Source organism: Bubalus kerabau, chromosome 18 (genome assembly GCF_029407905.1).
Source record: "Bubalus kerabau isolate K-KA32 ecotype Philippines breed swamp buffalo chromosome 18, PCC_UOA_SB_1v2, whole genome shotgun sequence".
NCBI classification, from domain to species: domain Eukaryota; kingdom Metazoa; phylum Chordata; class Mammalia; order Artiodactyla; family Bovidae; genus Bubalus; species Bubalus kerabau.
The window spans coordinates 5,576,633-5,602,798 of record NC_073641.1 but is presented as its reverse complement, the minus strand read 5'-3'; the positions used below and the strand labels follow the sequence as shown (position 1 = coordinate 5,602,798).

General features: G+C 40.0%; 1 protein-coding gene across 31 annotated transcripts in view; it reads left to right on the top strand.

Moving 5' to 3' along the window:
* Positions 1-26,166, top strand: part of FBXW11 (F-box and WD repeat domain containing 11) — a 131,727-nt gene that overhangs the window by 76,927 nt on the left and 28,634 nt on the right. For 23 of the 31 annotated variants that reach the window (XM_055554579.1, XM_055554597.1, XM_055554591.1 and 20 more), the window contains 2 exons: positions 13,636-13,698; positions 16,772-16,997. In XM_055554579.1, coding sequence (XP_055410554.1) covers positions 13,636-13,698; positions 16,772-16,997 — 289 coding nt within the window. Of the gene's footprint in view, positions 1-10,645; positions 10,710-13,635; positions 13,699-16,771; positions 16,998-26,166 lie in introns of all 31 variants that reach the window. The other 8 variants (XM_055554588.1, XM_055554585.1, XM_055554589.1 and 5 more) reach the window with 3 other exon arrangements.

Below are 26,166 nucleotides of genomic sequence, written 5' to 3'. Positions count from 1 at the left end.
CATTAAAAATGAAAATGAAGGTCTACAGTGATATGAAAAGATATCCTTGACACATGTGAAAAGCAATTTACTAGAGAGCATGCTTCAAAAAAAAAAAAATATATATATATATAAATCTATAGTTTTCAACCTTTGTAACCAAAATGCAAGTTATTGTTTCTGGATGATAGCCCTTGGGTTGAATTTTCATGTTACAACTTTATTTGGGTATTTTCTTTTGTGAAGTGCCTATATAAGTGTTTTACCTATTTTGGGGGAGGAGGGGTTGAGTGTATGTGTTTGCATTCCTTATTGATTTGAAGTGAGGGTTGGTTTTTTTTTAATGTTCTGGATGTTTTATCAATCTTTTCTCACTTTGTGGGTTGCCTTTTTTTCTTTTAAGTTTAATTCCTTAAAAATTGATGTATTGTGTATGTTGTAAAATCCAGCCATTTCAGGTATGCAGTTCAGTGTTGTTCTGTCACCATAAATCAGTTTTAGAGCATTTTAATCTTCAGTCTCTTATTGATGCTTTCAGTGAACAGAAATTTCTCATTATAATCCAGTTTATCAGATTTTTCTTTCTTGTTAGCAGATGCTTTATCCTGTTTAGGAAAGCTTTACCTATTCCATGGTCATGGAGATGATCTATGGTTTCTTCTAGAAGCTTACCTTTGACATTTAAATCTGCAGTCTATGTAGAATATACTTTTTCCCCTTGTTGAGAGGGTAGGTAGGGCTCAAAATAAGAATATCCAGTTGATAGTCTTTTACTGGAAAGAGCATTTTTTTTCCTCCACTGCACTGAAGTGTTACCTTGGTAATTAGTGAAGGGAACTCATAATGTGTGGATTTGAGTTTGGATACAGTATTTGGTGGTGGCTTAGTTGTTAAGTTGTGTCTGAGTCTTGCGACCCCTTGGACTGTAGCCCACCAGGCTCCCCTGTCCATGGGACTCTGCAGGCAAGAATACTGAAGTGGGTTGCCATTTCCTTCTTCAGGGGATCTTCCCAACCCAGGAATCAAACCTGGGTCTCCTGCATTGCAGGCAGATTCTTTACCGGCTGAGCTAGGAGGGAAGCCCTTTGTCTACCTTTATTCCTATATAATACTCTCTTTGTTACAAGAGCTATATAGTAGATCTTGATATTTCATAGTGTAAATTCTCTCACTTAGTTCTTCCAGATTGCCTTCACTCTATATATTTTCATAAAAATTTTAAAATCAGCTCAATTGGTGGGGTGGGGAGGGGAGTAGAATGAAACCTGCTGGAAATTTGATGGATATTATGTTAAATTCATCATCTTACTCTTAAGTTTTTGGTGGTTTTGGTTTTGTTTCCCTAGTTTTAGTTGAATGATATAATTTCTAATGTGTGCTCAATAAGTGGTAGCTACTGTTACTATAATTCGTTGCTTTACAATTTCTTGGGTAGATTTTATGTTTGAAATCTTTGCTGAGTCTGCCAGGTTACCCCTTAACACAGTAATATGAGAAATGATTGTGATGTGGTATGGCATTTCTCTAACTTCCCTTCACATCATTAATAGATACTTTCATGTTTCTTTTAAAATAATTTATAGTAGAAGCAAAAGAGTAAAAAGGTTTTTCTGGTTTGTCCTTTTCCTTCTCTGAGCAACGTTACGTTGTAGGTCGTTTGCCCATGTTATTTCTTTTCCTTCAAGGTAGGCAGAGTTATCCCTGCCCTATAAAAGAGGGAACCAGGTCCCAGAGAGAAGGCAAGTGACGTACCGAAAGTCCCGCAGTTAGTAATTGGCAAAGCCTGGGGTTTGCAGTGGGGACTCCTGGCTCTAAAGGCCTGCTCCTTACCTTTCAGCGGACGGACTGCCTCCGTGGCGCTGTGCTTCATGACTCAGTGTCTGTTGCCTGTTCTTCTGTTCCTGCTTCTAAAGCACATTCTTTTTCTGGCTTTCTTTAGTAAACATGAAACACCTTACAAGTTTTGCTTTAAAGTTCTCTTCACAGTCTCTTCCTGAGCCCTAGGAAGCATTAAAGTGCACATTCTGCCACCCATTGTCTGCTTTCTTAGGGAAATTCTAGCAGACTTGTATCTGTGCTTGTTTTGGACCTTTTTAAACAGTCAAATAATTAATGAGGTGTTCTTCTTTTATCTAGGTAAATGAATACTATGGAGGTGATAAGGGTGACTGCCTTTCTGAAAATAGATTTTATTTTTTGCTTCTTTCCTGTGACAGCCAGAAATGGTGTTTCATGGTTTCTTGCCCTACATGTTGAAATCTTGCTCATTGTAGACAGTTTGGAAAATATGGGAAGTGAGTTAAGCAGAAACAAGATTACCAGTTTGGTCATTACAATTAATAGGAAGATATACCTATAATAATTCTAGGTAGTATTCATTGTCAGTATATACTTATTATACTACCCTGCGTGTGTGTCAGGAATTATTCTAAATGCTGAGAGTACAGAATGAATAAAACAGCCAAACACTTCTGTCCTTTGGAGTTTAAATTTGACTAAAGGAGCCCATATTAAGTGCCAGGATTATCTTTTAAAGTTTTCTCACTCTCTCGGGGAGAACCTGTTTTCACTTCAGCTTTATAGATCAGGAAGCAGACACAGGTCACGTGTGTCTGCAGGATCTGACTCTGCTGGAAGTTTCAGTGACTGACTAGTTTCTGTTTTTTAAAGTTAGAGCATATGTATCTGGGGTCTTGGTGTGGCTCATTTGCCTTTTTCAGTTTCCGTTTTTAAAAAGTCACTGTTCATTGTTATTTTAAAAAGAAATGTGTCTCCCTTAAGGAAACTTTAGATGGGGTATACAAGCAAAACAGAGGGTTACAGGGGTAGCGTTGTCAGCATTCTAGCACTGTTCTAGTGCTTCTTTAAATAAAGACTGATAGGTAAAACATTGTAAAGATGGGTCATACAGACTTATTTTGACTTGCCTTTTTCCCCATTTAATATAGTTTACATGGTTTTTTTATGTCGCTATTCTTTTCAGATAGTATTTCACAAATTTTAGACAGGAGATTACAGCCTTCACAGTTTTGGACAAATCTGCATACCATTTGTTCTTTTGTTGTATATTTTAAAAATATTTTTCCTTTAAAAAAATCAGAAAAGGAAACTATGTAGAGATTGGTTACTGTAAAAAAAAAAAACACCATAGAAACAAAATGTATAATGAAATTCTAGCTAAACACTGTTACAGTAACCTGAACAAGAGACCAGTTCTTTGTGTTAAAAACAAACAACAAAATATATACCCATACACACCAAAGACATGACGGAATGATTTTAAATTCCAAAAGTGTAAGTGACCCACACATTTATCTACACTAGAATGAGTATGTAATTTTTGAAGTACTGTACAGCAGTGAAAGAGAATGAAAATACTTTTGATATAATTGGGAGAATTGAAAGACAACTGAAAAGGTAGTGGCAGCATGCAGTGTGAGCTCCGTGCGCTCTAACACCTTACTCAGGGGTTTCCAGTGTTTCACAGAAGCAAGAATTATATTTAGACCTAATGTATGTGAGCATGTGTCTTTATGTCTGTATGCTATATGCATGTGTGTACGTGTTGCTGCTGCTGCTGCTAAGTCACTTCAGTCGTGTCCGACTCTGTGCGACCCCATAGACGGCAGCCCACCAGGCTTCCCCGTCCCTGGGATTCTCCAGGCAAGAACACTGGAGTGGGTTGCCATTTCCTTCTCCAGTGCATGAAAGTGAAACGTGAAAGTGAAGTCTCTCAGTCGTGTCTGACTCTTCGCAACCCCATGGACTGCAGCCACGAGGCTCCTCCGTCCCTGGGATTCTCCAGGCGAGAGTACTGGAGTGGGGTGCTATTGCCTTCTGTATTTGTGTCTGTATCACATAGATATGCTTTCACACAGCGGCCCCCAGTCTATTGTATTCCATCACTGAATGATCTTATATGAGAGCTTAAGAGAAACCCAAATAGACATTTTGGCCCAACCCAATAATATACAGAAAAAGTGCTACCATTTTTAATTGTAAGTTGCCATTATTATAAGAAATAGCCCAATTTCAGAGATGTTAATTGTAATTGATGAAATAGCAGATATACTCTGTGTTTTGTTCTTAGATATTTCAGTTTTTTTTAAAATGCTGGTTATCCTTTAAATTGATACTGTGAGCTCCAACCTGCAGTTTGAAAAACACTGCATTCAAGTTTTAGAATATGAGCCCTGACTCCTACTGTACATAAAAGCCAGTGTAGATGAGTTTTAGATATAAGTATAAAAATTAAAATTAAACTTCTAGGCTACTACGCGAGAGAATAGCTTTTTGACCTTAGGAAAAGAAATATTTCTTAAGCAAGGCATAAAAAGCACAAATTATAATCAAGGAAACAATGATAAGTTACTTTTCATTAAAATTAATTACTTCTGTTTATCAAAAGACACTGTAAAGAGAATGGAAAATTAACTCACAGATTAGGAGAACATCTTTGTAATAATACATTTGAAAAAAGGACTCCATTCTGAAATACATAAAGTTTCTAGAAATCAGTAAGAAAAGACTGCCACTAAAGGGACATTTTTTTCACCAAAAAATGGTGAAAAGCTTTAACTTCCGCTTTACAAAAGACGTTATCCAAATGACTAAGTTTACAAAAGGTCCTCAACCTCATTAGTCACCAGGAAAATGCAGATTAAAACTACAGAGAGATACTACTATATACCCAACAGAATGTTAAAATTAAGTAAACAGGAAAAAAAAAAAAACAACCCAAAACCCATAGCTGGTAAAGAGCAATAGAACTCACATAAACTGCTGATGGTATAGATTACTGGGTAATATTACTTTAGAAAAGTGGTAGTGTATATTTTATAACCTAGCTGTTCTATCCTAGTATAGACCTAATGAAATATGTATCTATATACACCAAAAGACATGACAGTTATTTTAAATTCCAAAAGTGGAAGTGACCCACACATTCATTTACAGTAGAATGAGTACATTTTTTTGAAATACTATACAGCAGTGAAAGAGAATGAACAACTACTTAAAGATCTCAAAATCACAATCATAAGCAAAAGAAGCCAGACTCAAAATAGTATACAATATGATTCCATTTATGTAAAACTAAAAAACAGGCAAAATGGATCTATGATGATATTTAAAAAATAGAGGTTACCCTTAGCACGTTAATGACTGGGCAGTGTTTGGGGTCCTAGTAATGTACTTTATGTTGTTCTGAGTACTGGTTACGTTTGAGAATTAAGCTCTTCACTATGTTATGCTGAACTAGTTAAGCATAATAAAGCCTAACTAGTTAAGTTTTGAAAGAACTTAAATTTTCTCCTGTTGTATCATATTTTTAAATGACACCATAGTGTTGAACATTTACATTACTTTCTATTTTTCCATGTTATAAATTGTTGTAGCTACAATTTTGTGTAGGTTTACAATTTTTAGGATAAATTGCTATAAGTTATGTCCAGTGTTATGTAGTAATTTTTGAAGTTACATGTTGATAAATACTCTCTTTCTGAAAGGTAACAATTTATAATCCTACCAAAGATTAAAGTATATAAGAATTAAAGTTGCAAATTTAAGATAGGTGAAAAATTGCATCTTTTTTTGTTATTGTACTTGTTCATTTTTGACAGCCATTTAAATTTCTTATTTTGTGATATTGGTAGTTACTCTTTATTTGCCTATTAAAGTATTAATTTTGGTTTCCTAACCAAGAGATCTTTATATATAGTAAGTTATTTACTATATATCAAAATGTTCCTCCCAATGTATTTGTCTTTAAAATTTGATAATGAACATTCCTGAGTTAAAATTTTTTTTAAGTCAAATCTAAATTTTATTTCTGTTTGGTAGCTGCTCTTAGGAATGGTTGTAGAGTTTTTTGCATTTGATTCTTTTTATCAATAGTATATATTGGTATATGAAATGAGGTAGCATTTAATATTTTTTATTATTATTTGTTTAAAAAATTTTTTTGGCCGCACACAGTGGCATGTGGGACCCTAGTTCCCCAGGGATAGAACCTGTGACACCCCTTGCATTAGGAGGAGTCTTAACTACTGGACCGCCAGAAAAGTCCCTAACTTTTATTTTTAATACTCTTTCTTGAAAGATCCCTCTTCCCCTTATTTGAAATTCTGACTTCATCATATGCAAATTGTAAGTGTAAATGAATCTGTTTCTTGACTTTCTGTTTTGTTTCATTGGTCTTACTTTGTCAGTACCACACTACTTTAATTACTGTAACTTTTAAGAAAAAATTGAAAATCTAATAACATAGGCCTAAGAAATAAAGTTTATGAGGAAAGGAAGAAACATCGCCTTTATTTATTCTGCCAGATACCTTAGTATAATCTTGTCCTGTAATGTTACTAACAGCCATTAAAAACTTGAGTGGAACTGTAGGCTGGCAAGGTGGGAGGAAGCGTACTACACTGGTAACATCGTGAACAGTAATGTCAGGCTCCCAATGCATTTACAATTTATTACTACTTTTTATTGTAGAAAGAAAACCACTAGTTTGTTCCTGCATTGTAATGTTTGTGTGGAGGGAGGAGAACATTTCTGATTAAGCTGGACTTATTGGTGGCTGGAATCATTGTATTAAAAAGACATGAGTGCGTAGATAGATACATGGTGCATAGAACTTCCTTCTGAGTTGCAAGAGTAGTATGAAAGATAGGGGCTGCTTTTTTGGACAAGTTTGTCCCCTCTTTTTTCCAGATGAATGCTTCTGGCTTTCCACTGACCTCATTTTCCAGCAATGTGTTGGTTAACACTAAGGGGAAGAAGTGTAGGCTAGGTTAGGGGCCAACCTGGCATTAACAGTAACAACTCAAAGGTGTTTGATATGCCTGTGACAGTCATTGTTCCATGTATTTATCTTTGGTTTACGCAAGTAGTAATTGGCAGACTAAATCTAGACTTTACTGCTTGGTCTGATCTCAAATATATAATCTCTTCCTGCTTCCTGACTGTATTTGAGATTTCTTCTCTGGCTTGACGCTCTATCATTTTTTTTTTTTTTTTTTTTAAATGTTCTGTGGAAAATCAAGTGTTGTTTGTTGGTTGGTCTGTTTGATGTGTCGAAGATGAAAAGGTGTTTAAATTTTTTTTTCAATATTTGTAATTGTTTTGTACTTTTTGGAATTTTATTCATTATATAAAAGTACACATTATCCTCTTTATAGATTTTTGCCTTTTAGAGAGGTTTAAAGCCCTGTGTGTGATTTACTGGTTTGACTTGAATATTGCTCTCCTTGCAGTAATGACTTTTGCATTCCTTTTAATTTGAATTTTCCTGTTAATGTTTTTGCTTATTGCTTTTAGCCTTTTTGTGTGATTTTTGTTATGCTTACCGTTGTGGGCAGGGGAATGCCCGGATTCAATTTCATTTTATTTAAAAAATGCTGGTTACAGCCCATTAAATTGATTTCATAGGCTGCAGCCAGCAGTTGGAAAACACCTGAGAGAAGTACTTTTCTGTGTAGAAAGTTCATTTATTTCTGAGCACAGCAGACCTAGATCTGAGCCCCACATTTCTTATTTACTGGGTAACTCTTAACCAGTTACTTCTTTCTCTGACCTTCAATTTTTTCTGTAAAATTGGAATATCTACTTTCATATTTTTTCTGAAGAGCAAAAGATAATGTAGGAAACAAGCCTGTTGCAGGGACTAAATAAAGCTATCTGATAGCATTTTGCACCATGTATCTGTTGCCCTTAATTTCTTAAATCCAAAAATTTAAAAACACAGGAGAAAACGGTAGAATGCCCCCATGTTTTCTAAGGTCTTTTGTAAGATTTTTAGTTTTGCTTTGGTTTTTGTTTTTGCTTCGCCTCAGGAGTAAAGATGTTTTTGATATGAATCTTAAACTGATAAGCATTTATCAGGAAGCCAAAATGCAGAATTTGTAGCATTTTTAAAGTAGGAAGTTGATTCCTCTTATGTAACTCTTTAAAGTAGAGAATTTTCCAACTGAAGTATATTCTGTGTTAGTTGGTGGCACCTACTGGCAAAGATAAATCACTGCTTAGAGCCTGCTTTGCCTTTACAGAGACCAACCCCATGTGGCAGACTGGGGAAGATGACTGGGAATAGGAGAGGAATGTGTTGTGTGTAGCGAAGTGGACATTCCCTTTGCCCCCAGAAAGGGTTTGTCTGGTGAAATGGGAGGAGGGGAGTCATGCCGTGTTACTGCCCTAGTCAGGGTTGTGTGGCGCTCTTATTAAGAGCTTTGTGAAAGGGGGTGGCCATATCCAACAACTTTGGGAAAGCTAGGTTAAACTAACCTAGCCTCATTTTTTAACTAAGAGATATTACAGCACCTTTAGCATCTCTTTTTCTTAATTCCCTTATTTTTGTTGAAGGACAGTCGCTTCACAGAGCTCACCTCAGTGTCTTAGGGAGGTGTGTCCTCATCTCTGGAGTGGAGTGCGGCATCACTCACGTAACACACCACATTTGTCAAACATAATTAGGCCACAGGATCCTTTTTTCTCTGAGCATCTCTTGTGTTAACCTGGAATACTCTTTGGAAATGATCCTCTGGCTAGTGTAGCTTGAGAGCAGCATTTTCATTTTGGCATCTTCTCCTGAAAGTTTTATAAGGGAAGGAACAGACATTAGATCTCATGGTGTTTGGTAGTTTGGAAATACCACGCGTTGGGACAGAGTCTGTTCCAGTGGCATCGGTGCCGTTTCCCTAGGATGGTGGTACTACATGGACTACAGCATTGTGCCTCAGCGGTAATTTTAAAGCAGAGACAGACATAAAAATTCCTGGGAGAACTTTAAATCAAAGCAAAACACATAAAGCTAGGCTCCATTCACCCTGGCCTCCTGTTTGGTCAAAGACATGCTTTATTTTATCACATTTGAGATACCTTCAAGATCTAATGAAAACTCTGGATCTTTCTGGAGGAATGTATACATACTTTTGTGTATGACTTCATGAAGCCATCCTGGTGGCTCAGAGGTTAAAACGTCTGCCTGGGATGTGGAAGACCCGGGTTCGATCCCTGGGTTGGGAAGATCCCCTGGAGAAGGAAATGGCACCCCACTCCAGTGCTGTTGCCTGGAGAATCCCATGGAGGGAGGAGCCTGGTAGGCTACAGTCCATGGGGTCGCACAGAGTCGGACACACTGAGCGACTTCACTTTCACTTTCATGATATTTATCACCCTCATGCATACTCTGAAGCCCAAGAATCTCTAGTATAAAGAACTTCTAATATCAGTTTTCCTGAATAGGAATTGAATGGCAAGCAGGATTTATCCCAGAATTTAGATACGTGTGTACTCCATAAATTACTTGACCATAGATTAAACTGTGTTTAAAGAAATCACATATTGTCACAGGGGTCAAAGGAAAGAAGCCTGAAGAGAAAGGCCAGATCTGAGGTGGCAGTGTTTTTAGTGTGTTTTCCCAGGAAGGTGAGTTTAGGAGCTCATAGCCCTAGAGCAGTGGCTCTCACGTGGAGGGGCCAGTTCTGTTGCCCCTCATCCCCTGTCCCCAGCCCCTGACATGTGCAGTCATTCGGAGATGCTTTCTGGCTATCACAGTTAGGGCTGGGGAGGATTTGCTACTGGGCTCTAGTAGGGAGAAACCAGGAACGCTACTTAACATCTTATATTGTACATGACAGCCCCCCCGCAACAGGAAATTAATCTGGCTCCAAATGTCACTAGTACTAAGGTTGAACTGCCTTAGAGTCTAGCTGATTCTTACTAGATTGTATCTTCTGTTGGTAGTAGGAAGGTCGACATGTTTTATATGCATGTGGTGCTTCTTGGTAGGTGTAGGAGGAAAGAGATGATGAGAGGGTAGGAAGTGATTAAGCCATGTTGGTATTTCCAAGAACTTTCTTTTCCCAGAAGTGTCGGAGGCTTAAAGAGGATTTCAAGTCTCAGATTGGTTTACCTCGTGGTTTAATCTGAGAGCTGGATATAGGAAGCCACCTTTATTTTCTCCTGGAAGGAAGGCTCATTGTTTATTCTTACCTCATCCTTGAACTTGTGACCTTTCATCTATTAAACCTTTAAGAAATAAAAGTCAAAGTGATTTAAAAAGAAAAAAATAACTGTGGCTCTGAGAAAATTCTACTCTTGCCATCCATTCTTATTCCCACATATTGCTAAGTCACTTCAGTTGTGTCCGACTCTGTGCAACCCCATAGACGGCAGCCCACTAGGCTCCGCCGTCCCTGGGACTCTCCAGGCAAGAACACTGGAGTGGGTTGCCATTTCCTTCTCCAGTGCATGAAAGTGAAACGTGAAAGGGAAGTCGCTCAGTCATGTCCGACTCTTAGTGACCCCATGGACTGTAGCCCACCAGGCTCCTCCGTCCATGGAAGTTTCCAGGCAAGAGTACTGGAGTGGGGTGCCAGGGCCTTCTCCAATTCCCACATATAGCAGGTGGCAAAAGATAATGGGGACTAGGAAAGGTATATATCGTGTTTACCAAAAGTGGGCATTTCCTTTGTCTCCCAGAGTCTTCATGTGGCGATGTGGGAGGAGGAAGGAACCATGCCATGCTGTCGGCCCAGTCCAGTGTGTGCCCGTGCGTGGAGCTCTTAGTTAGGGATTGAACAGCAGAGCAGGGAGGTGGGTGGCCATATCCAGTAAGTTAGGGGAAGCTGGATTAAACTAATCTAACCTGATTTTTTTAAATTGTGAGATGTACAGAGCCTTTAATATCTTTGGAGAAGGAAATGGCACCCCACTCCAGGAATCGCGCCTTGGTGAGTCCCATGGGCAGAGGAGCCTGGTGGGCTACAGTACATGCGGTCGCAGAGTTGGACACTTCTGAGTGACTAACAGCACGTTAGTATCTTGGTGAAGGGTTAGTGTCTTGCTGAAGGCTGTCTTGCTGAAGGCGTTGTGGTCTGTGTGTGTCTGTGGTGGGGTGGGAGGGAGGGAGAAGGAGGTGGTGGCGCGGGGAGAGCCTGCACAGGAGCCTGCAGCGTTTCTCAAGCTTCACAAGACCCCAGGGCCCTTTTCACTCTGAGCATCTCTTGTATCACCTGGACTGCTCTTTGGAAAAGATCCTCTGATCAGTGTTGCAGCATTCTTCCCTTTGACATCTTCTGCTGAAGACTTATAAGAGAAATTGAAAAAATGTGTATTCTAGCCCCCACAGTACTCTCTTAAATACGGTTTTACTAAATTGTATGTATGACTTTATCCACTTTTGTCAAGCCTTAAGAGAATAGTTGCTATTTTTATGGGGGGGGGGTGGTTTCCTTCTCAACTCGGTAAACACTATTTCTCTGTTTTGGAGTGACTGAAAGGAAGAACTAAATTTTCTTAGTGGAAAGATAGTTGTTTCTTGTATGGTCTGCCTGTCTTTTTGTTTCCTCCTTGAGTGAGGAAAGTACTTATGAAAGAGTGAGGAAGGTAGCTTATGTCAGAATAGCTCTGGCGGATTCAGGCTCCCATATTTTTAAAGTTTTGAGTTCAGAACACTGCACGTCTCTTTCCATCCATCTTCCGCTCGGCTTGCTTGCCTCTTCATGTTCCTTCTTACCACTCTTGCAGAACCCAGGCCGTGGTGGCATCGCGCGTTGCCATGCCTCTGTGACTACCTGGCACACCCCCGTGGTCTACTGAGACACTGTTCCCCGTTTCCCGCTGCTTCCACTTGCTTTGTTCCCCTGTGGAAACCTGCCAGCTTTATTAATCCACAAGTCCTTCAAGATAGCAGTAAAAGGGAAATACTTGGAGAGAGGAATACTACTTCTGTTTCCATATTCTTCATCCCACTTTTTCCATTCAGGATCATTTTTCACTGCCACCACTCTAGACCTGCTTGGGACTCTTGGGCACACTGCCTTCCTTTCTAATTCGCCGTCGACTTGGGCACACTGCCTTCCTTTCTAACTCACCGTCGACTTGGACACACTGCCTTCCTTTCTAACTCACAGTCGACTTGGACACACTGCCTTCCTTTCTAACTCACCTTCGACTTGGACACACTGCCTTCCTTTCTAACTGACAGTCGACTTGGGCACACTGCCTTCCTTTCTAACTCACAGTCAACTTGAACATATGGAGCCCTGCCCTCCTGCCCTCCTTCTGCATTGCAGACCTTGGTGTTCTGTGATCTGTAAGGTTTTACCGAGGAAGCCAATGGCTTTTCCCTATCCAGCAAGCAAGTGTCTGGAATCTTTCTTTCAGAGTCTGAGGTCAGAAAATCGTGAGAAGATAACACTTAAGGGAAAGTAGCAGAGTGTGAACAGGTTTTGAATACCCATACACACCAGCCACTGTACTGCTACTCTCGATGCCCATGACTTTGTGTGGTTTGTTTTTGTCCATGCGTGGAACAACCTGCTTAGGATGTCTCTCTCTCTCTCTTACACACACACACACACACACACACACACACACACACACTCTCTCTCTCTCTCTCTCTCTCTCTCTCTCTCTCCCTCCCCCTCTCCCCCTCCCCCCCTTCCTCCCCCACCACCCATTCTAGCCTCTCTCTTTTCTTGCAAAGCCTTTGACTTTCCTACTCCACCATTCCACATCTCTAATCAGACCTGCTGTGAGATCAGACCTGCTGTGAGGCCACTGGTGTCGCGTGGTGATTCTTCTGCCACCGCCTGCGTTGGGTGTTTTCAGATGGATTGTTTGGAAATACTGTATGTGTCTTTTAACATTTTACAACTTGAAGAATGTAAAGGAAAAAGAGGGAAAATTTAAGAGAGAGGTTTATCCTCTATAGGCAATAAACAGGGTCTTGTAAACACTTAACCTCAACAGAACTACAGGATCTTTTTGACTAATACTGTGGACAAATGTTGTAGTTTAAATTATATACCCCAATCTTGAAATTTTAGATTTGGGAAGAGAGAGACTGCCATCCATAAATGAGTTGCTCTTCCTTTCAGAGTACAACTCTCCCACTTCCCCTTCTCATTAAGTTTCCATTTAGCTATTAGGTGGGAGCTTCAAAAGGGAAAATCCAATCATGTATAATCTCTAGTTAATGGGCATCTATTGAACGACTGGGTCACCAGAAAGAATAATTACACAGTGCCTCTTTGTGCAGTAAACACAAAAATCAAAAGCTAATGCATTCCCAAGGCAAGCCAGATTGTTACCGGCTAACAGCATCCTCCTCTTAAGGGCAAAGGCTGGGCACCCACCATGCTTGCTAGGGGAGACTGCAAAGCCATTCCTGAAAAACAGGACTATCAGGGGAGGAAAGAGAGAGGCAGGGGGCTTCCAGGGCTTTGTCACTTCTAATTGCTGATGGCTGGGGTGGGTTACTGAATAGCAGACATGCTAGTAAATGTTTTGTGCAGTCATCAGGAGCTTAGTGGGTCTCTGGGGCTTCTTTCCGTGAGTTACAAGAGTAACAGCAATGATTGAGGTAGTTTCACCCCACTCCCATAATTCAATTCAGCCTGTTTTCTCAGTATACCCTACCTTCATAAATAGGTTTATGCTTGCTTTTGTCCAACCACTAACTGTATTTATTTATGAAAGATAAAAACACCCCTGTTGACCCAAAATGGCATGTGTTAGCCATAAGTCAAACAGCTTTTGGGTTGGTATTGATTGGTACACTCTAATTTGGGTTTTCAAAATTACATTTTGGTGTAGTTATTTAGGATTTGCAAAACTCGGCATAATTCAAATAACCTGTTTTTCCCCCCTTAGAACACTTCAGTTATGGAGGATCAAAATGAAGATGAGTCCCCAAAGAAAAGTACTCTTTGGCAGGTAGGAATGGCGGCGCACAGAGAAGATAGCACCTGACTTACTGCAGATAAGATGCTCCCTCAGCTCCTGTCCTCAGTGAAGCGTAGAGCCAAGGACTTTTTTCTTTTGTGCAATTTTGCTAGTTTCAGAATCCACCCTAATTTATCGTCTGCTCCTTAGGGAAGTGTCATTATCAAGATTTTGGGAGTTTACACCAAGGTTCTGAAGTTGGTTGCAGCCCAGAGATATTCAGTCTTTGGGGCCACTGTCTAAGCCACGAATGTAGTGGTGTCCTTTGTCACCAGAGTGGAACCTTGCCACGCACCAGTGTACGCACTGGCCTTTTCTCCCAGCCACCACCCTTCCCCCCACTTCATTCTTAATGTTTGTCTTTTCCTTTTAAATTCAGTTTCCTTTTCTCCTGGCTCTATTTTAGTTTGCCAGTGGCCCTCCCCATCCCCCAGTTTTTTGGTAAGGTGGGAGATAGAGAGCATATACATTTCATGATTTGATGTTTTTCATCAACCATTATGGTACCCATAATTTTTCTTTCATGAAGATACAGTTGCAGGCAAAACAAATCTAAATCCAAAAACAATAATGATTAATAAAGAAAATATTCTCTGGGTTCATTTGAGTTGAAGCAAAGGAGTAATTTAGTTATTAACAAGAATAAAGTGTCCCCAACAAATTTAAGATGAAAAGTACCAAAGTGGAGCAATTCTAGGAAGATCTCTGGGTCAAGCAGGTGGCTAGAAGTAGAAATGGAGAGTGTGCTGTGGAGTTAAGCACATGCTGTCGTTTCAGGGGGAACTGTGCGCAGACTGACTTCTGTTCCCTCCTTCACGTTTGGTATTTTGCAACAGGATTCTCTTACTTTACTATTGATTTTTCAACTCACAGTGGTTCTTAACACTTTAGTTTTCAGGCTTTTTTTTCATCTGTCTTTCAATAGACTAGTTAATGGTATACCAGTGCTCTAGGGAGGCTAGAGGGCTAGGAACCGTTCTGAAAATGAAGTAATAACCCTTTTGCTTATCCAGTGAGATAATGAGTGTGAAAATATTTTGTGAATTACAAAGCAGTACACAAATGGTAGTTGCTACTGTACTTATATTTAACCTGTTAGGGACGTATACTTATATTTAACCTGTGAGGAACGTAGTTATTTTGGCTAATTATTATGAAAAAATATAGGAAGAAAAGGGGAAGGAAAAAATACACAGCTTTCTCTCGCAAAATGAGGCACTTTTACCATTTTCATATTTATTCTTTACTCTGTCTTGGCGTGTACCCCTTAACGCAAATTATTGTGATCATATGCTATATAAAATTCTTTTGTTCCTGATACTTCATAAACATGTTCTCTTCTTATTAAAATCTTACTTTATAAACCTAATTTTAATGGCCGCTTTATAGTACTTTGTGTAGATGTATTATAATTCACTTGAACCAGTTGCCTGTAACTGGGTAGTTTTTTTTCTAAATTTTCTTTAATATAACATTATGGCGAACATTATTATGCGTAAAAGTAGCAAAGATGCTCCTATGCTAGCTGATTTTCACCACAGCAAATAATTTTCATTTCATCTGACTGTTTTGAATGCTGCTGTTTTGGTCCTGTTTGATACAAATGTTGTACAAGCGTCAAAAATCTCCGCCCAGTGCTGCCCCCTGGTGGTGCCCGGTGTCAGTGAGCTCTCCACCACCCAAAGAATGCAAGGGAGAAAACGAGATGAGGAAGTGGTGAGACGAATGAGGAGGGACATAAAGACCTTCCAGGTTTATACCTATAAATGTCGAGAAAAGAACTTGCATCAGATAGGAAAGATTTTTAGGACGGTCAAAGACTCTGTTGGATACTTACAAAGGATGTTTTCTTTCTGGGATGGGTTCAGTCTACTTTGTTAGGGGATATGCTGATAACAGAAGCTCTTGGTTCTTCCCATGCAAGACTTCTGAGACAAGCTCCTAATGGAACTAACGAACGTTTGTGACACAACTCTTTGGTTTTCACAATTCTCTTGTCTGTATTCCTTCTAGTTACACATGAAGAGGCTGTCAGAATAGTGATGGACACATGGCCTGACAGTGTTTGACCAAAGTATTGAGGTTATTTTGTTTGTAAACAGGGAAGTTGCTGAGCCTTATCAGAAGCAGTTGTGGCTTCAGTCTAGGGATTTAGATTTTTTTGGATATTGTTGTCCAGATGCAGTGTATGCAGTTTCAGTTTTTAAAAAAATGTACTGGTTGTATGCACGGGCCGTGTAGATTTGATGAGAGATGCAGCCATTAGTATAGGAGTCTGTGGGATATCCACAAACAGACTAAATAAGATGAGGACGTTTTCAGGCATATGTGGTTTGCCTGGGGTAACTTTCAGAGTCGGTGATCAGAAAGAGGGAATGAAAGTCTATAAACTTATTTTGTCAGCAGTTTAGCAGCCCTGGAAATAATACAGAGGCGATTGAAACTGTTAGGTAAAATGAAGCTGTTTAGACTGAACTGCTTTCTGGTTTCTCTGTTACAGAGAGTGTGAGGTCCCTGAAGTGCAGTCTTTAGAGCAGCAGCAGCAGCAGCATCCAGGAACTTGTTAGACGTTAGCTCAGGGCTCTATTCCAGAGTGGCCCCTGGCGGTCTCTGTTAATACACTCTTTTGTTATCTGATGCATGCACAAGTATGAGAGCTGTTTGCGTAAATGCGTGTATCTTTACCTTTCAACTCTGAGGAAGGAAAAAACCATTAATAGTCAATAGTCAAGTTGAACAGGTTTTCTAAGATGGCCTTCTCCAGCATCAATTAACTGATAACAACATGGTTTGGGAATAAGCATTGGAGGAGGATAATTTAGGACACCATTTAACTTTACAAAGAATTCTGACTTTGTCATTTACTTTAGTGACTAATCCGAGTACATGATCTCTGAATACATTTTTAATTATTGCCTGAATTAATAAAGGAATGAGTTTGGCTTTAGGATAAAACTGGCATTTTAAGTATAAATACACATGGCAAAAATATGTTTCTGATGAGAAGACTATTTAGATTCATTTTCCTCGTCAAACTAATTACTCTTTTGTTTTTCTAAAATAGATAAGTAATGGAACATCATCAGTGATCGTCTCCAGAAAGAGGCCATCAGAAGGAAACTATCAAAAAGAAAAAGACTTGTGTATTAAATATTTTGACCAGTGGTCTGAATCAGATCAAGTGGAATTTGTGGAACACCTTATTTCACGAATGTGTCATTACCAGCATGGACATATTAACTCTTACCTGAAGCCCATGTTGCAGCGGGACTTTATTACCGCTTTACCAGGTAACCATGTTTGTCTGTAAAAAAAGCTGAAAAGTGGAAGAATGCCCATCCCAAGAGCCTAGATGGAACCAAGTAGGTGTTTGCAAAGTGAATGAGTGAATGAATATAGTGTGAGACAGCCTTTCTTTGGGATACACACTGCATTTTGATATGTGGTACTAGAAGAGGAGTTATAATTTAGCATCTATCTAGGAACTGTAGGCAGTTTCTGTGATTAATAGTGTTGACTACTAGTTAGTACTGTTGCTATATATATTTTTTTGATGTGATCTCTATACCGTCTGCATTTTGCCTTTGTAATACAGTATTTGTTTTTTAATATGGGACAGTTTTTCCTACAGTGTTTGGAAAGTGCCCTCAAATCTAAGATGTTCACTTACATCTGAAGTGACTTTTAGGGAATGGCAGCAAAGCATTGGGGAAGTTGATAGCGTGTCTCAGTAACTTTCTTGAAACTCACTTCTGCATCTTCTCCCTCACTGCCTTACCCCTGCTTGAATGTGTGCTTCACCCCCCTGGTCTCTCCCTCCTCACCCCCTCATTGTTTTCTTTGAATAGACTACTTTCACAGCACTTTAGGGTCACAGCAGAACTGAGCAGAAAGTAGTTTTCACCACCCGCCTCCCCACAGCCTCCCCACTGTCAACATCCTGCATCCGAGTGGGACATTTGACATGTCAGGATCACCCAGAATACATACTTTAAGGTTCACTCTTGATGTTGTCCATTCTCTGGCTTTTGACAAATATATAATGACATGTATCTGTCATTATAGTGTCCTATATAATTGTTTCATGGATCTGAAAACCCTCTGTGCTCTGCCTGTTCGTCCCCCTTTGATTTTTTGAGCACTTGTTAATTCTTTTCCCTCGTTTTAAAATTTTTTGGTTTTAAATTTGTTCAGGTAGAATAGAGAGGTTTTACTCTTGAAGAGAATTTGAGAATGCTGGCCAGAAAACTTTCCTCTGACATTGTCAGGGTAGCCTGGAAGTAACAGCTGCCATGCCAGGATTGGCCTAGAAAGAGCCAAGGAAAAACCAGTAGCATTGCTCCCAGCCCTCCCCTTTGTGAGAGCTTCTGGATGGCTCCTCAAAGAGTAGCTTCTCGCTTAGCCTGATTGATTTACAGCGCATTGCTGGCCCTAGTGGTAAAGAACCTGCCCGCTGGTGCAGGAGACATAAGAGATGTGGGCTCCAGCCCCGGGCCAGGAAGAGCCCCTGGAGGAGGAGATGGCAGCCCACAGAGAATCCCACGGACAGGAGCCTGGCAGGCTACAGTCCATCGAGTTGCAGAGAGTTGGACACGACTGAGGAGACTCAGCAGGCACACGTGCGCAATGCATCACAGCTCCATGGTCTAAGCATCTCCCACAGTGAACAGGCCCTGGGCTCGTGTTCCAGGCCTGAGACCTGGGGCTGCAAGGGACATGCCAGCCTGTGGTTTCTAACCTTGCTTCCAGAACTTGTGAGTTCACTTTCTACAGCGGTAGTATTGAAGGATATTTGAGAGTTAGCTTAGGAAAATTTGAGCCTGCTGTTCTTTTTGTGCTGAAAATAATAGCCTTTTTTTCCTCATTTCTTGAATTAGTATTTCTGGGAACCCTCTTTTATCTAGAATCATAGTATTTAATTGCTGAAAGGGACTTTGGGTGTCATTTCGTACTGTTTTTTCATTAGATAGGTTATAAAGCCAAGGATCAGAGAAATTGGATGAAATGCCTAAGATCATATATCTTGGTTATTGTGATTGTGTGATGATGATGGGGGTTGGTTCAAAGTTAGTGTGAAAGCTGAAATCACTTGCAGTTAAGATTACTCTGTATAGACTACATGGCTTACAATCCATTTCAGTGACTTGTACTTTTAATTAAAGAGAAAGCGCATGGACGAGGAGAGAGACGCTTGTAGTCGCATGAGAGAAGCGTGGGTGCGTGTAAGCCAGGCGGGCGCGCGTGTGCTGCAGCTCCTCTGTGTGTGTCGTTCGAACGCAGAGCCCCGTCATCCAGGCTCTTCTACTGACCCAGCCTGCACCCAAACCAAGAAGAGACAGGCTCGTTTTTGTTTTATGTATGTATGACTTCCCTGGTGGCTCAGACGGTAAAAGCATCTGCCTACAATGCCAGAGACCCGGGGTCGATCCCTGGGTTGGAAGATTCCCTGGAGAAGGAAATGGCAACCCACTCCAGTGTTCTTGCCTGGAAAATCCCATGGACAGAGGAGCCTGGCAGGCTACACTCCATGGGATTGCAAAAGAGTCGGACATGACTGGGCAGCTTCACTTCACTTCATATATATATATAAATTTACTTTAAACTGGAGGTTGGTTTCTTTATAGTACTGTGTTGGCTTCTGCCATACAAAAGTGTGAATCAGCCAAAAGTATACCTGTGTCCCCTCCCTTTTGAACCTGCCCCAGCCCTCATCCCACCCCTCTAGGTCATCACAGCCCCGAGTTGAGTTCCCTTTATATTAGCAACTTCCCTTTAGCCCAGGTTGACCCCTGGACTTGTTCCTCTTAAGTGCTTTTAAATAAATGAAGCTGTGCTTCCATTGTTCCAAGCAGATCTGTTCTGTTTGCTTGTTTGCTTTCGATTGTTTTGTTTTTGTCTATAATTTGCTTCTCAAACATTTTAGAATAGCAGAGAACCCAGCTTGTGTTTACAGAACATCCACGAGGTGGCACTGTTGAAGTTCTCTTGATTTGCAGAGTGTAGTTCAGAGGCAGCCCCTTCTCTTGGGGAGTGTGCAGAGTTGGAGAAGAGACAGAGCAGATGAACATGTGTTATGTATATAAATATGGTTAGTATAATTGTACACAATTCAGTTTTCATTACAGCGAATTTTAAGGCACTGTCCATATCTCTGTTAAAGTGGAATTTTGTGGTGCTGAATATTATATGAAATGAATGGACCATTGGCTGGGACATGGAAATATTTTTGTTAAAATGCTATTTGTTTTAGCAGGATTTGATCTGAACATATATACATGTGTCAGTATATATCATACATATGAATCTAATAGCTGGGGACAAGCTGGCCGAGTTGATTGTGTTAGTTGCTGTCTCGTAGACTTGGAGTAAATCTGGCATTAGTTCCTTAGCACAGACCATGCCTCAAGAAAAGAGCTTTAGGGAAGAAACAGGTCCATGTGTTTGTTCATGCTTAGATTTAATAACGTGTGGAGTACTTACTAATCGTTATTCTAGTTTGATGTTTAGCTTTTACTGTAGATGATCCTGAGTTTGAATTTTTACTTTGTTGAAATTGACAGTCAACTTAAGACTTCTTTTGATTGTAAAAACCATTAATTCTATAAAAATGGTCTATAGTTTTCACTTTTTAATACTTGCTGTGAATATCGTACCTGTCAGTATAGGGAAAATGGAAAATGTTTGTGGTCTCTGGCTCCTTTTGGTTCAGTGGAAAAAGTGATAATTATGATATGCTTTTTTAAAAATCATGGTAAATGTTTAGTCTGCAATGTCAATTTCTGCAGGCTAAGTTTGTGGTTTGTAAGAACTGTTGTTAAAGGGAAAATTTATACCATTTGAAGTAGAGACAGATTGTACTTCAAGAAGGATGATAAGTATTGGTGAGGTGTCTGAGCAATTAAGAATTTTAAAAACACTTAGCTTTGTGGCCATGGCTTATTCCTTTGTCCCCCAAGTAAGGATGATAAACCATTACAGACTGTAAATGGGACAGAGATTAGATCAGCGGTCTTGGGAGCTGTGGAAGTACCAGAATATGCAGGACCAGATTTCCAGTGTGACGCAGTGGAGAGGCCGATTGTTGCATGTTACGGCCCCTGCGTTTGAATCCCATCATCTGCACCTGATACGTGGGCTCACGTTTTGGAGTTTCCTTATCAGTATGGGAATAATACTAATACTTAATAGGATATTGTGAGGATTAAAGATAATGTACATAATATGCCTGGCATCTGGTAGGTAGTCTGAGGATGACAGTTTAAGGGGGAAAAAAAAAAAGTCCAGAGAGGCAGGAAACACCTGCTTCTCCAGGGGCAATGCGATTTACTGCCAGGAAGTTTTAATTATTCACCCACTGATTTCCGAATTGATTCATCCTGACATCATTTAGGTAGGTGTGTGTGCCACTCTGTTGGCATAACAAAATGTTGGACTTTGTGACCTGAGCATTATTTTACTTCATTTTAGTCCGAATCTTTAGGTCAGTATATTCCAAGTTAAAGAAATCCAGTGACATGCTGTTGCTGTCAGGAAAGAAAGTCTCTGACTTCAGGTTTTACAACTAGGTTTGTGACTAGGGAGGGGGAGGGACAGCAGGGCTGGGTGGGGAAGAAAATTTCTTTGCAGCTGCTCTTTGAAATGCGTTTCTAAAATAATAAAAGTTTCTGTAATTGTATGATCTAAGCAGCTGTCTTGAAACTGGCTATAGTCAAGGGCATTGAACTGACATTACACATTTGAGTTTCATTTTGGTGCAGTGTTATTTACATACTGAGCTTTGAAATTTTGCCTTTTAATTGTTTTAATTTATTATTGAAAAATTTCCAGACCTTCATCTGGTGCGTATAATTAGCACCAGCAGCACGTCTTCAGCACTGTGTGTGCAGTATTCTGGACTCATTTTCCGAGGCCATAATGTGTCCTCTTATTGCCTTGGGGAGGGGGTTGCTGTGGGAGATGGGGGAGTCTCAGCACTGTAGAGTAAATGAGAGCCAGACATTGATACTTTAAGAAAATGCTTAGTTGTAACACCTCAGAGCACTTTTTAGCTTAGGCAAATGGGCCACCTTAGTCAGTAACCTCTTTGTTCTGAATAGTCTTGAAACCAGAAAGTTATAAAGTCTTCATGGCTCCTGGGAGTGGCTACTCCCAGGTGCCCAAATAGAGGTTGTGTGATTCCTGTTCTTTCAGTATTTAAGGAATATGAGATTTACTCCAAGCTATTAGGGAAGACTTAGCGACTTGCCAGGGAAGGCATGTCATGTTTTCTCCGCAGAAAATAACAAGGGAAGGGAGTACTGCTTAGCTTCCTTAACCACTGATACCAGCTAAGGCAGTTTCTGCAAGAGGGAAGAAGAGAGACTGGTGTTTACCAAATGTCTGCTCTGTATCTGACTCCTGAATAACCTCTTCTTATTAACCTTCCCAACAGGGTTAGGAAGATCCTTCTCTATAAAATGAGGCTATTGATAGCCTATCTCAGAGGGTTATCATGCTGATTATAGGAGATAATCCATTTTAAGCATTTAATATTACTCTTCTTTTATGGAAGACTGAGATCCAAAAAGGAAAACTGATTTGCTTCCACGAGGTTATATGGCTCTATAGCCAGTATATTTTCCAAGAGACTGAAACATGCTGCACCCTAAAAAGATGGAGTGAATTTAAAGTATTAACAAAAGGAAATAAATCCCCCGATTTCACTGAGCCGTTGCTAGACTGGACCAGTGGCATTTGAAGGAGTAGGAGGTATGTGTCTAATAATGAGTTTCCTTATGCAAAATCTTGCTGATCGCCCATAGGCAGGGGAACATCAGTGAGGACTAAAAGGGATATTGTTGCTATAAAGCAGAAGTTCCCAGCATGTAGGAATTATCTGGTGATAATTCTTAAGAACTGACTCATTGGAAAAAACCCTGATGCTGGGAAAGATTGAAGGCAGGAGGAGACAGGGACGACAGAGGCTAAGATGGTTGGATGGCATCACCGACTCGATGGACATGGGTTTGAGCGAGCTCCGGGAGTTGGTGATGGACAGGGAGGCCTGGCTTGCTGCAGTCCATGGGGTCACAAAGAGTTGGACATGACTGAGCAACTAAACTGAACTGAATTCTTAAGAAGATAGATTCCTGGGCCTACCATCTACATATTCTGACTCAGTTGATGAGAATATTCAGAAATTATTTTTGCTACTATTGTTTCTCAAATCACTAGCCCTAAATGGTTCAAGTATAACCACACAGGCTTCCTAGAACCAGCTCATAGACTACCCAGCCAGGTGGAAGGATTGGATGCAGCGTTCCCAGTTAATATTCAGACCATGAGGATGTGGCAGCCATTGAGGCCTGAAAAGACAGCATATAATGTGTTCTTATCTATTTGTTTTCTCTCTCAGCAGAGGATTTGAGAGGTGTGTTGGTTAGGGGTGTGTTTATAACCAATTAGTAGAGTTTGGTTTATAATTGGAATTAGCATAAACCTTAGTGACTGTGTGCTAATGTTAAGTGTAGAAACTAGAAGACAGACAGAGAAGTACCCCAGAATTAGGAAAATTGAGAAGAGTTAAGTTTATTAGGCCATGGGTGGAGACTGTGAAAATAAATACGGTCAAAGAGGGTAGAGAGATTCTGAAATTTGAAGTTCAGATTAATAGTTTGTCAGTCTTGTCAGTGGAGAGACACAAGTAGAACCCCCTGTGATTCTCCGTGAATTTTCCTCACTTTAAATACACTTAGATGGAAGAAAGGGGCCTGGAGATAACAGAATGGTAGCCTGAATCTTTGAGAATGGTATCAAATAGTCCAAGCCCTGAATAATGTGAAATTGTCTAAAATGGTTACATAATTTGGGAGAGTTAAAAACAAAATAAAATAATCCACTATTTGGAGCAAGAGTGAGAAGAATGAAGGGATACTGTACTTGGAATACATGGTGAAGTGGTGATAGGAAGAAACAGCATGTTTTTGCTCCTCATTTAACTTATCCCATTTTCTTTTGCCACTAAGAACCGTGGCTTTAAAACTAGAAGGGTAGAAAAATTGTCCAAGAAAGAAAGAAGATATTTAGGAAACACACAGCCCCTGTAACAAGTAGACCTAGAGATGTTGTGTGCCAGGATAGTGACAGAACCTGAGGTGGTTTTTTTCAGAATTGTGAAACATTGAGAAATAATTGCAAACCAGTGGGCAGAGCTGCTGGGTGCGCTTGCGCACATACACCTCGTACAGCTGTGTTTGGTCGTCTCCTGCGTGACAGGACCCAGAGATGACTGAGGAGCCAGTTTCCTGGTTTTTAAGAACTAGAGAACTGGGAGACGGTGTATTGGGGAGATACTGGATTTTGAATTTGATGTTTCATTCTGGCCAAATTCTCAAATGGGTTATCAAAAGTTAATTAGCTGTTGAAAAGACTATGTAGTATTATGTAAGCCTAGAAGGATATAGTGTACAGAATGTCAAAGGTCATTATCTCTTGAGCAGTGAGGTTTGGGGATTTAAAGATATTTTCTTATAGGCAAAGTTTTTCCAAAGTGAACATGGGTTGTGTATGTTTAAAAAGGGACACAAAGCAGGTAGTGCCAACTTGTAAACAAAAAATTGCAATGCCAACTTTATGTAGTAAGCACCAGCAAGGGAACACAAAGAGTAACCATACCAGATTCACCTGATAATGTAAAGATGGCAGTGTCTTCATGGGGCAGTTTCCCCAAGTATCTTTGAGGACTGAATAGAGAGATGTGGGCTGGAAAATAGTCTACAATCCAGATGATTATGGAACTGGTGGCTCAGGGTTGGTCCTTTGTATTTAGTGAATGGATGTATAATAGCCTGAAGGGAAATAGAGAATCACGGGTGCTGTCCTTGGTTCTGACCCATTTAGCATGTTTGCCAACAGCTTGGAATAAGACTACATTTGCCCGTCATGCAGATCTGGTGTGGAATGTCCACACTTCTGGGTGATGGAATCAGAATTGTAGAGGCTGAATTCAAGGGTCTTAGAAAGTGAACTATAGTGAGGATAACTGTAGACTTCTGTGTGAATCTGCCCTCCCCTTTTAACCTGGCCATACCAATGCAGAATTAGGGGGAATTGTTTTTAATAGACATTTTATGGGGAGATGCGTAAGGTTTCAGTTCAGCTTACTAACATCTTAGGAGTCTGCTGTGACATGGCTGTTAGATGAAGGCAGTGTAACCTTTGATTGCCTTATCTCTTGATATAATGACACGCACAAGAAAATACAGGGACCCCAGTGTAGCTAGTCTTTGTTATCAGATCATGACTCGAGTATTAGATCTAGTGTAGAGTGGAACCAGTATGTGAAGGGCTGTAAACCATAATCAACAGTGTAAATACTCAAGAGTGGGGAAAAAACCTTAGTTTGTAAAGCATTTTTTATACATCATCTCATTATATTTTCAAAATAAGGGAAATTATTATCCTCATTTTATACAGATGAGGAAATTGAGGCTCTGAAAGTTTAATGATTTACCTAGACCCTGTCAAGTTAGTGTGACTATACTGCTTCTGTTTATGGTGAAAAAAGAAAATATTAACCTTGAATGATGCTTTGTTATCTTTAAAATCTTATCACAAAGTTTTGTTGATTCATACAGGTAATACGAGAAAGGATAGTTACTGGCCATTGCCATGTTACATGGTAAAGAAGACAAGGGGCAGGGATGTTTCAGTATTCTTTAAGTATTTGTTTCATGTCATAGAACTTCTTGGTGGTGAACCTAGACTTGAAATTGGAATTTTCCGACTGTATGTTTAGTGTTCCCACTGCAACGCAGAGGAGACCTGGGGAAAGCTTTATTTCTTGGGGCTGCAGAAGGACGTGTCCAGAACCACTGGATGGGGTGTGTAGGCGGCGACACTGTTGACCGCAGGGCTCGTCTGGCCTTTGAGTGTCAGGCAAAGGCTGAATCTTGGTTGTCTTTGAAAGGATACTTGCATTGTGTAGGATTAAATCTCCTAAGGGTTAGAATTTTTAGGATGTGGTTCATGGTTTTGAGGATTTTACCTGTATAAGAAAGAGGTGGAGAAAAGTGACTGACAAAAGTACAACTGAGTACTCTTGACTTAATTCTTAGATTGTTGTGTTTTTTTCATAAGCTTTTTCATATAAGTTAGTGTTCCACCTTTCTGTGTCCTTAGCCCCAGGGGATTCACATAGGTCATGAATTAATGGGATGATTTGTTATGAGAAGCAGTAAATCAACGGGGAAAGAATGCAAACTTCGGAGGAAGAGATCAGAGTTCCACTCGTGACTTCACTGTCCTCTAGTTGTGAAACCATGAATCTTTTTACCTCTCTCTGCCTCATCTGTAAAATTTGGGGTGTCATTGCCCCATAAAGTTCTGTAAAAGAAAATGAAAATAAATATTCTGTTAGAATATCTGACAAATATAGAACTGCCCAGGGTTGACTTTTAGACCCAGCAACTGATAATATCA